We start from the raw sequence: 12,347 nt of genomic DNA on the forward strand, positions 1-12,347 counted from the left end.
GGTACCATAAAGCTCCAATCACCGGCGTCAATTGACCGCGCAAGTTCCGATGGTGCCTAACCGAGGTTTCCTGGCAGCACTGTGTGTAATGCGTAGTCACTGGTTCGAGGCGACATTAGTCGGCCACCCATGTTGATACATCTCGTATTTTGAATTACACAAGTTTCTTTCCATTGCATTTTGAGCCTTGGTTGAGTACTCTGATGTCGCAATACCAATACCCGGTTACAAAAGACTGAAAGCCACACGGAAAAGTGGGCTCTAATCGTCGGCTTTGCCGCAGCATGTTCTTCTCATTTCCAGCATCACGTAGAACTACACCTACAATTAGAAGGAGGTTGTTTTAGTATGCTTGGCCTATGTATGGGTGGTATGCCTCGCCCATTATTGCATATCACAATCGTTATGTGAGCCTTTCTGGCAATGTTCCTGATTTCCTCACCCTGTCGAACATGATGAAGAATGAGGTTGGCAGCCAGTTTAGTAGCGTGCCAAAAGGGCGCCGCACTCATGAGCGTTTATAAAACTCCGCAGCCTCTTCTTCAGTGACATCGGACGCAAAACTCCTTTTTCGGTCGATAAGTCCGTACTTTGACCCGCGTATCCGCCACCACATTTCGCGCCTGTCACCTTGTAAACTGCCATTGAGGATGTCTATCTTCAATCCCCGAATAAATGCATTGTAGATTTCGGGTTCCTCAAGCTCGGTGATTTCTTCCCTCATCACACGTATCGCCTCCAATGCTCGACCATATCCCGACTCGCCGACAGAACTACGTATCAAGGATTTAATATTCTTGCTCATGTCGTCCGCAGCAGACTGGATTGCGTCTAGATCATCTGTCGCAGCAAGAGCCTGTTTGAATGATGGAATGAGATTTTGAGAATCGATCTTCACTCGTTTGGGATTTCCCAAGAGCTCATCCACGTCTAAGCCGCTCAATGGCTTCTCTCTGTCTCGGAGCGACCGTTTCCCTCGACCCTTCACCTTCGGAGGGACTTTTTTGACGTCTGCCGCCTCTTTTAGAGCGTCGAGATGCGTTTGTGCCTGCGCGATGAGATCTATGGGTGGGACCGAGTATTTGGTCAGTATGCGTGGCGGGTCTGGGAGTTTATCGTACGTGTTATTGGTAGCACGCCAGCGAATGATGTGATTGATTCGATGTAGCAGAGGCGAGTACGTGTCTTCGAACTTCATGTATTCGTCTGGTTCGCCTTCATCGTCGAGATCGAACGTCGATAGATCCATAGCATCCACATAATCACTCATCGATTGCATGAGGCGGTCATTTGGTATGTCCCTATGTTCTGCAATGACTTTTCCCGATACGGTGAGCTTTCTATCCAATGGTGGAAATTTGTAGCGGCGTATGTCTTCTTCGAAGGGAAGCTCAACGTCAATCAGTGCCTCGAAATCACCTTTGATGTGTGGGACAAGCAAGACGAGGATTGGTGGTTTATACTGCTTGGTCACGAGACGTGCTACTGCATAACACCCAGCTTCGTAGAGGGCATGCACGAAAGACGAAAGTGCAAGTTGGGCCTGGTCATTTGCCTTTTGAGGAACAATGAAGTTAGTTCGAGACATGGGAAGATAACGTTCAAACTGCATTAAATCGTTAGCAAGGAAGCTTCCACAGACGTGGCCAAATGTGGCAGGGAATGGCATAATACCTTCTCCTCGGGTACAAATCCAAGTAGCTCAAAGCTTGGATCCGTCTCGAGCTTGACGACATTCATGTCTGATTCGCTGATATGGACAGCGGTCCTTCCATATTCGAAGCCTCGTTCCAGTTCGTCGGGTTCAACATTCATTTTCTCCCCAGGCTCTTCAGGGTTCTCAACCTTGTAGACGCGTTGATTCCTTACCGCTGAGAGATCGCCACCGGGTAGTTGTGCATCTCCAGATGCATCTCCAGCAGCTGTGGCAGTCGATTGGGTGCTCGGCCCTGCCCCGGCCTGATCATCCAATCCTGCCCTAACGACGAAGGAGCTTGCAGTTGGCGGTTTGGCGATCATAGTGCATGGATAGCGCTCGATATCCATGGTCAGAGTAGCCTCATAATTCCGAATATCACCCAGGGTAAGAGTACCTTTGTAGCTAGGCACCGCACGGGTGTCCTTGGTCCTTGGGATATCCAGCTGGTCTATGGCCACAGCAAGCGTGCCAAAGTTTCCGGCACAATTGTTGACCAGGTCCTTGAGAATAGTTTCGTTCTCCTCCTATGAATGATTAACACGAGAATCTACGAATGCTGAAATCGGATTCATACCTTGACTGAGTCTTTGTCTTCCTCTTTATATCCGTAGTCAGGGTCGTCAAAATCAACTCCGCTTTTCTGGTTTAGCGAAATTGATCAATGGAAACCGACAATGAAACTCACAGAAGTGTTAAATCATACTTCGCATCCTCTTGGTTCATCTTCGATACGTATCCGTCCAGATCGCTGGTATCGAGTTCGCCGTAACCGTCTGAAATGATCACAATTCTTCGGTCAAACTTCAAAGGCTTTTTGGTTTTACCCTCTGTTGCCTTGTCGATCATATGAATAGCTACTGCTAGGGCTCCAAGGACTGGCTCTTGCATCAGGATAGTCAGTATAATAGGGCTTTGACGACATACCATCACCTTCGTTGGTGGAACTAGGCTTTATATTGTCTTGTAGCTCTCGAATGTCTGACAAGAGGAATTGTTTGGGCCGTGAGAAGACGTGGATATTGTCATATCCATCTGAATCCTCTAGTACGCCATCAAGCTCCGTGACTGAATACATTTAGTGATGATTCTCCGCGAATGGTGTCGATATGCGCACGCACCATCAGTTCGATAACCCACGACTCCAACCAGCGACGTCTTGCGACCAGTGGCAACCTTTCAGAACATTAATTTGTCGTCCATAATTATTTGCAGATACTCAAACGTACTGTAGTCGTGATCTTATCCCAGATATACTCCATCGCCCAGTCAAGGTTGCTCTTGCTTCGTCCATGGCGTTTCTCGCCCATTGACCGTCCCAGATCAAGCACGTATACGGTTGCTTCCTTTTGCGCCATGGCTGAAAAAATGGAGTAAGGAAGAAGAAGAAGAAGAAGAAGAAGAAGAAGAAGAAGAAGAAGAAGAAGAAGAAGAGAGACTTGAGCAATGGAAATGATGAACAGCGAGGAGGCGATGTTCAGCACCTATGAATTAGGCAAACACAACGCACGGACAATACGCGTTGCAGGCTAGAACGCGATCTCACATGATATAGCAATCATCGCCATGACCCAGCAAGGTAAAGAAACAGCCCTATCGACCAAAAGTAAATGCACAAAAGGTTTTAACGCGTGTTCAATTGAAAGAAGCCCTCTCCAGAATTATATTTTCCAGGCTTGAAGATTGTTACACTAGAGGAGACATATCGTACGTGGGATGCTTGTCATAGGTTGTGCTCCCACCCCATTCGACTCTAACGATGACACTTGTTGATCTAGCCAGAAAACATCGTCATAAACAGTATCGAGACAAGTTCATAGGTATAAACCTTTGCCATAGGAACTGCGCAGTTATGCCTGCACAGATCGTCATTAGGGCGAGGAGATGGTTCTATCAACCGTCATGTGCCAGAGAACGTGTAGATTCCTACGGAGTGCTGTTCGCTAGATGGCTGTCTCTACGGCACGCGATGTATGATCAGTCAGAGTCATAGTATATATTTCCGATCATATCACTTTCTTCCTTCCACCATGATGATATGATATCCCTCGTTCGTTTTGCATTCGCCCAACTTTGGGTTGCCCGTCGTACTTGGCTCTAGATCGTATGCAACCTTTTCGAAATCGGCGAGAAGAGAACCACGCGTTTTCCACCCTAAAGAGCCACCTTTAGGCGTAGTGTCAGCCGAAGCGCAGCAAAAAGCCCGAATCATCAAGACGAGGCTTTGAGGCTTTGGGTAGCGCCTACCTTGTCTGGCCTTGTCTTCGCTGAACTCTCTTGCAACTTCATCAAACTTGGCCCCGTCCCGCAACTTTTGCAGTGCTTCCTCTTTCTTGCTGTGTTTCTCGCAAAGTATGTGTCGAACATTGATGCTGGTCGCCGGTTTCAGCTTTCCGCCTTTTGCAGAAGACCCCTTATCACCGCCATCTTTGGATGCGTCCTTCGCTTTGCCTTTATTTTTAGGCGCCATTGTTGAGTGAAGAAGGAGTGTTTATTGAAGCAAACAACAGTTCTACCTTCACACCCCCCCACTCCCCACCATCGAAGGTCCATTGTGCAGTCAGTATTAGGCGGAGAGGGAGGCGGTGAGCCTGCTTTAGTTGTTTACGTAACTAGGCTGAAAAGGCCAAGGGCGTTGCTTAACCTGGAGCCCTTCGGTAACTACTAGCGATTATGAATTCCTCGTTCTCTCTTCAATATTCTCATCATTTGTACATCGGCCTGGATCATCGTTTTGTACCACAGAAATACGCTATGTGACTCGACTGCTAATGCTTCGTAATGGTACCTGATGATCCATAGGTGGGCACGCGACTATGGCACCTCATACAAGGACAAGAACCGGCTGCTGGACCTGCCGCGAATCTGGGTACAAATGCGACGAAAAGAAACCTTTCTGTGGAAGATGTACTCGACTGAACATCACATGTAAAGGCTATGGTATTAAGTTGAAATGGAAAAATACTACTGCCCAACCAGCATCTGGCAAACGCCCAAGGAGCGGCAGAGCGAGGTCTGTGGAGCATCCACAGGCATCAAGTCCTTTATCAACGTCTAGCATAACATCGGCCCCGGCTACACTTGACATGGTTGACTGGTCTCCAAGTCCTGAATGGCCTCGCGCAACAGACATAGCTCCAATGATCATCACGCCTACGATGAGCCCTGACTTGTCTACTGGCGACAAGCGGTTGTTGCAGTATTGGGTGGAGCAGCTGTCAACGCTGATATCAGTCACTCCGGGGAATCGGGCGAAAAGCCCTTACCAGATACATCTAACTGCCATGGCATATAGTCCGGGGGCGTTAAGGTCGACTGTTCTTTCAATGGCGGCACACCACCTTGCACTTGTTTCGGGTGACGGGTTCCTGAAATTGGATGCTTATCGTCATCAACGGGATGCGATCCAACAACTCCAGCGCCTTATCCAAATCCCAGAAGATTCCTCTGCTGAACCAGCTCTTGCTACTGTCTTGATGATGCAGGTTTCTATGCGCCTTTTCGGCGAAGGCGATGCCGCTCCAAGCGTGGTAAATCATTTAGTCGGTGCTAAGGCCATGTTATCCCAGAAGCGTGGTGATATCGCTATCTGGAGCAAGTCTCCTAGTGTGCGATTTTTATTAAGTCTTTTCGCCTATCACGACATCTTGTCGTCTGTATCTCGCAGCTCGAGTCCTTTTATCAACCACGGAGGAGATTTTGATGCCGTTGAAGGCATCAGTAGCATGAAAGGCATTGCCAGAGTACTCCATATTGTTGCCGGTATCAGTGAGCTGCAAGATATTGCAAGGCATGGAGGTACTATTTCAAAGGACCCAACCAGTTTTGCCCGTTTTTCAGTCATAGGCTCTGGGCTCGAACAAACCCTCAGCTCGCTAGACTTATCAGCTGCACCGGATCATAACGAGAACGATTCGAAGGACATTTCGGCCACTGCCGAAGCCTACCGTCATGCTGCCTTCATCTATTTGTATCGCATATGGCACGGCATCGGGGCACCAAATCCAATCACGCTACATCATGTGCAGCAATGCCTTAGCTATCTTGCCCAAGTCGACGTCTCGTCAGCCCTCATATCTTCTCACATTTGGCCAATTTTCACCGCAGGTTGCGAAGCTATTGATGTGGCACAGCGTCAATTTGTCCGGGACCGGCTAGCAGCTATGTTTGAATCGAGGAAATTCCCAGTGATGCGAAAACTGATGGCAGATATTGAGGATGTGTGGGCTTGCAAAGATCTTGAGTCGGTCATAGGCGGACAAGATGGGATGGAGAAGGTAGACTGTATCTCAGTAATCCGAAGAAGGCGAGGCAGAGAAGTCGATCTCGCGTAAAACTCGTCAACGGATGAGCCTCTGAAACCTCCCCACTGTTAGATATTCGAGCAGTAGCAGACTGGGGTAACTCAACCGCCATGATCTACCGACCCACATCCTGCAGTCGGAGCACGGGTGGCTAACTACTTGATCCATACCTGACAAGTCCGGACTATCGCGAAGTAATCATTCCGCGGAACTATTGAGGCTTCCAAAGACGGAATAGGATACATTCACTTTGTATATCCAGCGCCCATCTAAAACCCGCATTCGTATCAATACCCCGGACAATCCATGTTCTATGATGCGGCCAATTTTTCTCTAGTGGCTGGACTTCAGCATGCCCTCGAACACTCCACAAGAGCATATGCAGGGTATCGAGGAAGCAGAGTATATTATGGTCTCCCCATGACATCACATGGCTACTTCTATTTCGGTACAATACGTGACAGTTGGAGGTTGAATATTGATAGCGGTCTAGGATCTGTAGAGAACTTCCACAACGCAGAATTTGCAGGACAGACCACATGGCTAGATCCCACCACTCTGGAAACATTCAGATAGGCAGATCAAGCGCCTTTAGTATCGGCGTCAACTACCGTCCTTCCCACACCTTTGCCCTCGGCGGCCTCCTGCTCCTCGGCGATTACATCTGCTGGAATGCGGTCTGGAGTTTGATTGACTAGGACTAACATGGGATAAAGCGCCGCACCCATCAAACCGAACGTTACACAGCTAGAAGTTTATCAGTCACATACTCGGGATGGCCTTGATTATCATCAGACTTACAATCCGATCAGTGGGCTGGTTTTGATCTGCGTATTCATTCCATAAGAAATGGCCTGACCGACGGCCTCGAGACAGCTGTTCGATGTCAGTATGAGCCGACAGTTGGATACATGGGTCGAATCTTACCGGAAAGCAGCGCCATTTCGGACGTTTGACTGTGCGTCCGTGGCGAAGGAGGACAGGAGCCAATACATGTACGATTGTGAGAGAGGACCGGTAGTTTGGACGAAGAAGTATGGAAGGAAGGATTTCGCATAGAGCGAATCGTCCCAGTCGATCTTGCCAGGTTTGTGCTCGTTAAAGCGGACCTGCATGACGATGGACCAGATGTATACACCGAGATTCAGGATCACTACAGTGAAAAGGCCTATCTGGGCTCGGCGTCGCTGGCTCATGTTTTTCATATCGAGAATGAAGCCAAGGCCAAAGCATCCAACGATACAGAAGAATGGAGAGATTAGTGAGGAAAGCGCCCGAGCACGAACAGAGAAGTATGTTCCAAGATATGTGGACCATGTACCGGAATAGAAGAAAGACCAGATGGCCCAGAGCGCGGACAGTACAATGAGTTTAGAAGTCATTGTGAACCGAATACGCTTGAATTCTTGTTTGGTCGACAATTTCTCAGACATGAGGATGCGGGTTCCATCGGATCGGACGACTCGGTCGAGCGGTGAGATGAGGAACGCGAATGGAAGAGCCATGCATTCGATTATCAAGAAAGCAACATACGTATCGGGGCTCACGCCGCCGACAGCTCCCTTCTTGTGGTTCTTTGACAGACTATCTCTGGATCAGCAAAGCTACAACAACATATATCGCGACTCGATAGACTCACTTGATTGCACCACCAACAAGCTGACCAAGGTTGCGTGCCACAATCCAGAAAGCCAAATACTTTCCTCGAGACCCGGATGGTGCCAGGCTCATGATCGAGCCGGACTCGGCGACATACCATGCCCCAGAACCGATTCCAGTGAAGAAGCCGCCGAGAATCAAGTACCACTGGACGCCGAATTTACTATTGACATAGTATGATGACCCTCGGATAGGGAAGGACATTGCTCCGATTACCAAAGCCCATTTCGTTCCCAATTTGTTGACAATGGGACCACCGCAGAGACACACTGATTCATTAGCTTTCATTTGATGGCATACATTCATTGGGTCAAGTTACCGAGTGCAAGCATGGCATAGTTGATAGCAACAGCAATGTTAGAAGTTTGTGGGGTAGCCAAACCTCCTCCACCCTATCGTTTCGTTAGTGTGAATTTAATTGGAGCTCAGCGCCGATGGGGTTCCTCACAAGGCCAGCAATGGCATCAGCCATAGCCGGACCACAGAATGCCTGTATACTAAGCAATACCATCTGTGTAAAACTGTTCTGATAGATCCTCTTCCACCGCGGGACGCTGTTCTCGTAGGCCGTCATATCGATTCTCTCATCAGTAACATCCCCACTGTGGTACGGTGCGACCATAGGGTTTGCACCCTTGGTCTCCAAAGCATCGTCATTACCGCCAGCGTGAGTATTTGGTGGAGCAGCGTCTAGATGTGACATGACGGCGTTTGTGCGACGGGTGTGCCAAAGTGAAATGAGATCAGAGAGTCTTACCGGCAGTTGCTAGACGCTCCCTCGGAGAGAGAAACGCAGCGTCACTATATATACAACACAGGAGAGATATGATACCCAAGGCTCTAGTCCTCGCCAATCCCCAACCAAGCACCCTTAACCTTTCTCCGCCATCTGCTTATCTCGAGGATCCACCACTCGCGTGCGCTCGGGAGTCGGAAGCGAACTGTTCTATGTTCTACAATCTGGGGATCATGGTGCTTGCGGAGGTCTGCCGGCCTTATTCATGGGTGTACGAGACAGGGCGATTATCGGGGCCACTCTAGCTATGCCTCTTTAAGTAGAAATAACAGTTGTCGAGCTAATCGAAGTGGTCCCGAGTCACTCGAAGCTTGCTCCGCGGGATGGCTTGACTCGACCTCAAGTTTCCACCAGCCCTGGGTATCTTTATTGGAGCGGTATCGAGATACCAGGGACACTTTGTTCTAAATTTTAGTTCGAAGGCGGCATTTCGTATACTTCCACCACTCTGAACAACAGTAACCCTTTTTCCCGCTCGGCGGCACTGCGGAGATAGACGTATCGGCCTCAAAAGAAGCACACGGGACATCCTATCATCAGATCGGACGAGCGCGCTCCATCAAGCTAATCCCAGTTAGGTAATCATAACAGTTCCGGTCCCGGCAGATGTCAATCTCTCGACTCATCCGATGATTCGTACCTACGACCCATTCTAACCTCAAAGCAAGCGAGGGTGACTCACCTGTCAAAGAGATAGATATGAGAAGATATGACTTCCTCCATTAAGATTCAATAATCACCGGATACCTATTAGTCAGTTGTGCAGAGAAACAAAGATCTAGTCTATGATCTGCTGCTATACATCGTAAGATTCAAGCCTGTGTTCGTTAATGGTGGCGTGTCAGAGTTGCTCTTGTAGAAATTGGCTTGACGTCCACCATAATTGGTCCATACTTAAAGAGTTAGGAGTCCTGGGGAACTTCCCCCGAGCATTAAGTACGGGGAAATACACATATATCTCTATGTGTTACATGGAACTACAGCCGCATTGACTGAATCGAATATTCATTCCACAACGCAAGTCAAAATGGCCACCACGTCACGCAAAGACACAAAAGTCATTGTGGTAGGTGGTGGAGGCACGATGGGATCCTCGACAGCCCTGCATCTGCTGCGTTCGGGCTACACGCCATCGAACATCACAGTGCTCGACACCTACCCCATACCATCTGCGCAATCGGCCGGAAACGACTTGAACAAGATCATGGGAATTCGATTGAGGAACAAGGTTGATCTGCAGTTAAGTCTGGAAGCGAGACAGATGTGGACAAATGATGAGCTCTTTAAGCCATTTTTTCATAACACTGGACGGGTAAGCACTATAGACCTTCATATCATACCACACCACACCATGAAGTGATGGTTATCCTGTATGGCGCTTCGTCGACTGACGACTTCATAGCTCGACTGTGCACACACGGAGTCCGGCCTCGCAGAACTCAAAGAAGCTTATCAAAGACTGCTGAATGCAGGTGTGGGCCTTGAAAACACCACCGAATGGCTCAACAACGAAGAAGAAATCTTGAAAAAGATGCCGCTCCTTGAGCGTGAAAACATCAAAGTCAGTCTTATCTACCCTATTCATCAATGATGATATTCAAATCTAACTATTCCCCCCTCACCACCCTGACACAAGGATACTCTAAACTGATTTTCGTACAAACCACAGGGCTGGAAGGCTGTCTTCAGCAAAGACGGAGGCTGGCTCGCTGCAGCACAAGCCATCAACGCCATCGGTGAAGAGTGCCAACGCCAGGGCGTGAAATTCGGGTTCGGCGGTGCTGGTACCTTCAAGAAACCTCTATTTTCACAGAACGACAGCTCCGACTGCGTGGGCGTCGAGACCGCCGATGGGACGCAGTACTATGCTGACAAGGTTGTTCTCGCCACGGGAGCATGGAGCCCTGCTCTCGTTGATTTGGAAGATCAGTGTTGCTCAAAGGTACCGTAACATTAATTTTTCAGGCCTCACCTACTAAAATCCCATTGCCATCTTTCTACGACAGCCATCTTAAGCATTCGAAAGGGATCACTGCTAATGAAAGCTTGAAACCAAATAGGCATGGGTGTATGCCAAAATCCACCTTACCCCCTCAGAGGCCCTACCCTATGCCGACACCCCCGTCGTGTACAACCCAGACATAGGTTTCTTCTTCGAGCCTGACGCCTCGGGCGTCATCAAGATCTGCGACGAGTTCCCGGGCTTCACCCACAACGTCCTGCACCAACCGTACGGCGCGGCCTCGCCTCGCAAGATCTCGGTGCCCAGGTCCCACGCCGCGCACCCCACAGACACGTACCCAGACGAGAGCGAGGTGCGTATCCGCAAGGCACTGGAGGTCTTCCTCCCGTCTTTTGTCCAGAAGCCACTGTTCGATCGTGCGTTGTGTTGGTGCAACGACACACCTGACGCCGCGCTCCTCGTGTGCGAGCACCCCCGCTGGAAGAATTTCGTCCTGGCGACGGGAGATAGTGGGCACACGTTCAAACTGCTTCCCAACATTGGGTCACATGTTGTGGAGTTGTTAGAGGGGAGACTGAGTGCGGAGTTGGCGGAAGCATGGAGGTGGAGGCCGGGAAGTGGCGATGCGGTCAAGAGTCGACGGGCGGCGAGGGCGAAGGATTTGGGGGACTTGAAGGGTTGGAAGCATGACGCCAGGGAGAAGCTTTGAAGGATGGCAGTCGTTGCTGCATGTACATGTACGAAGTTGCCTTTTTCCACATGCGTGGTCAAATAGTACATTAACGCCAGAGATGTCTGATACACACAACCAATCCACAGCCCCACTACTACACAGTACTTAATTATACCCTTTCTTCCTGGATATATAGAACACATTCTCAAGCTCTCTCACATGAATCTATTCCCATTTTCGTAGATTCACCCTCGGGACATTTCCCAACCAGAGTCAGGGCTAGCCCGCCACCAAGTAAGTTAGACAGCAAGAGTGACTGGATACACATTACGAAAAGGGTGGACCAAGGCAACCCGTAGGTTGATACAACAATAATACGACTAGACTACATAGCAAGTAATTATGTCTAAGGGTATCCAAGGCCTTCTTTGTATATTTCTAAATAAGAGAAGAAGAAGAAGAAGAAGAAGAAGAAGAAGAAGAAGAAGAAGAAGAAGAAGAAGAAGAAGAAGAAGAAGAAGAAGAAGGGGCGAGGAGGGGAAAACATTTCAAGTAACCCGAGTACAGATGATACCTCGTAGATAGATACACTCGTAAGTGTCGACCTACCTACTACCCACCCACCCAGAAAATCACGATTGGTTCGTCCATGTCCAGTAGACTACTTGCAACCCTTCCCTTCCCAGCAAGCAAAAACCGGTTCGTCGGGCTCAGTTCCTTGGTTTGGCACCCGCGCCGGGCATCCGCCGCCTGTTAGGTGCAGCGGGGGCGTTCCCCGCAGTCATCGACACTTTTCAATTTTCTTCCTGCTTTCATCCTCGCGCGCCACACCTTACTCCTACATAACTACGCGCCAAAATACGGGATGAGGCCTGGTTTGCGAAGGAAACCTTCCCGATCGAGTAAGTTTCTTTGGCTTGGTTTGGTTCGTCAACTGGGGTTTCGGATTGCTTGCCTGCCTGCTTGCGTGCCTGCTCTCTCGCTTAGTTAAGAATAGTGCCAAAGACGTGACGACGGTAGGATGGCAGATTCCTCAATACATTTGATACATTACCTCGTAACATCATGGGAATTAGGCATATGTGCATTACTAGACATGTGTGAAGATAACCGAAGGAATTGGGCTGATTCAACGAAGGCCGGACGGTTTAAATCTTGCGAGATTGAGCGGGGGACAACGAGGAGACAAGTATGTCACCATACGAACGCTTGAAGGTTGATATCTAAGACCACGATAGTAGCGATGTTTGAATGTT

General features: G+C 49.0%; 6 protein-coding genes across 6 annotated transcripts; 2 read left to right on the top strand and 4 right to left on the bottom strand.

Moving 5' to 3' along the window:
- Window positions 1–157: 157 nt before the first annotated feature.
- On the bottom strand, window positions 158–3,054 carry BU24DRAFT_474170 (SPOC domain-like protein; the record flags this gene model as incomplete). Its single annotated transcript, XM_033532831.1, has 7 exons — window positions 158–1,606; window positions 1,675–2,223; window positions 2,274–2,334; window positions 2,385–2,580; window positions 2,624–2,764; window positions 2,818–2,872; window positions 2,926–3,054. The coding sequence occupies 7 exons, from the start codon at window positions 3,052–3,054 to the stop codon at window positions 509–511; spliced, it is 2,229 nt and encodes a 742-aa protein (XP_033377599.1). The 3' UTR covers window positions 158–508.
- A 272-nt stretch (window positions 3,055–3,326) lies between these two features.
- BU24DRAFT_428807 (peptidyl-prolyl cis-trans isomerase pin4) lies at window positions 3,327–4,228 on the bottom strand. Its single transcript, XM_033529569.1, has 2 exons — window positions 3,944–4,228; window positions 3,327–3,862 (listed from the first exon to the last, which is right to left on the bottom strand). Exons 1-2 carry the CDS (start codon window positions 4,164–4,166, stop codon window positions 3,708–3,710), a joined length of 378 nt encoding a protein of 125 aa, XP_033377600.1. The 5' UTR covers window positions 4,167–4,228; the 3' UTR covers window positions 3,327–3,707.
- A 120-nt stretch (window positions 4,229–4,348) lies between these two features.
- BU24DRAFT_85992 (uncharacterized protein) lies at window positions 4,349–6,305 on the top strand. Its single transcript, XM_033534719.1, has one exon. It carries the CDS (start codon window positions 4,513–4,515, stop codon window positions 6,028–6,030), a length of 1,518 nt encoding a protein of 505 aa, XP_033377601.1. The 5' UTR covers window positions 4,349–4,512; the 3' UTR covers window positions 6,031–6,305.
- On the bottom strand, window positions 6,121–6,745 carry BU24DRAFT_86014 (uncharacterized protein). The gene has a single exon (XM_033534721.1). It carries the CDS (start codon window positions 6,566–6,568, stop codon window positions 6,212–6,214), a length of 357 nt encoding a protein of 118 aa, XP_033377602.1. The 5' UTR covers window positions 6,569–6,745; the 3' UTR covers window positions 6,121–6,211.
- Window positions 6,306–8,548, bottom strand: BU24DRAFT_86002 (MFS general substrate transporter). Its single transcript, XM_033534720.1, has 6 exons — window positions 8,108–8,548; window positions 7,979–8,051; window positions 7,640–7,928; window positions 6,928–7,584; window positions 6,802–6,876; window positions 6,306–6,747 (listed from the first exon to the last, which is right to left on the bottom strand). Exons 1-6 carry the CDS (start codon window positions 8,360–8,362, stop codon window positions 6,582–6,584), a joined length of 1,515 nt encoding a protein of 504 aa, XP_033377603.1. The 5' UTR covers window positions 8,363–8,548; the 3' UTR covers window positions 6,306–6,581.
- A 934-nt stretch (window positions 8,549–9,482) lies between these two features.
- BU24DRAFT_358995 (fructosyl amino acid oxidase) lies at window positions 9,483–11,127 on the top strand (the record flags this gene model as incomplete). The annotated part of the gene is made up of 4 exons (XM_033524018.1): window positions 9,483–9,767; window positions 9,858–10,016; window positions 10,125–10,397; window positions 10,516–11,127. 4 exons carry the CDS (start codon window positions 9,483–9,485, stop codon window positions 11,125–11,127), a joined length of 1,329 nt encoding a protein of 442 aa, XP_033377604.1.
- Between the last annotated feature and the right edge of the window lie 1,220 nt (window positions 11,128–12,347).

Source organism: Aaosphaeria arxii, assembly GCF_010015735.1.
Source record: "Aaosphaeria arxii CBS 175.79 unplaced genomic scaffold BU24scaffold_14, whole genome shotgun sequence".
Classification (NCBI taxonomy): domain Eukaryota; kingdom Fungi; phylum Ascomycota; class Dothideomycetes; order Pleosporales; genus Aaosphaeria; species Aaosphaeria arxii.

Bases quoted from the DNA above. Each gene is read 5' to 3' on its own strand.
- BU24DRAFT_428807 (XM_033529569.1), bottom strand. From the start codon at position 4,166: ATGGCGCCTAAAAATAAAGGCAAAGCGAAGGACGCATCCAAAGATGGC. The intron at 3,863-3,943 runs GTAGGCGCTACC...CTACGCCTAAAG, and splicing joins CGAAGACAAGGCCAGACAAG to GTGGCTCTTTAGGGTGGAAA.
- BU24DRAFT_85992 (XM_033534719.1), top strand. From the start codon at position 4,513: ATGGCACCTCATACAAGGACAAGAACCGGCTGCTGGACCTGCCGCGAA.
- BU24DRAFT_86014 (XM_033534721.1), bottom strand. From the start codon at position 6,568: ATGTTTCCAGAGTGGTGGGATCTAGCCATGTGGTCTGTCCTGCAAATT.
- BU24DRAFT_86002 (XM_033534720.1), bottom strand. From the start codon at position 8,362: ATGTCACATCTAGACGCTGCTCCACCAAATACTCACGCTGGCGGTAAT. The intron at 7,929-7,978 runs GTAACTTGACCC...CTAATGAATCAG, and splicing joins CTATGCCATGCTTGCACTCG to TGTGTCTCTGCGGTGGTCCC. The intron at 6,877-6,927 runs GTAAGATTCGAC...GACATCGAACAG, and splicing joins CGAAATGGCGCTGCTTTCCG to CTGTCTCGAGGCCGTCGGTC.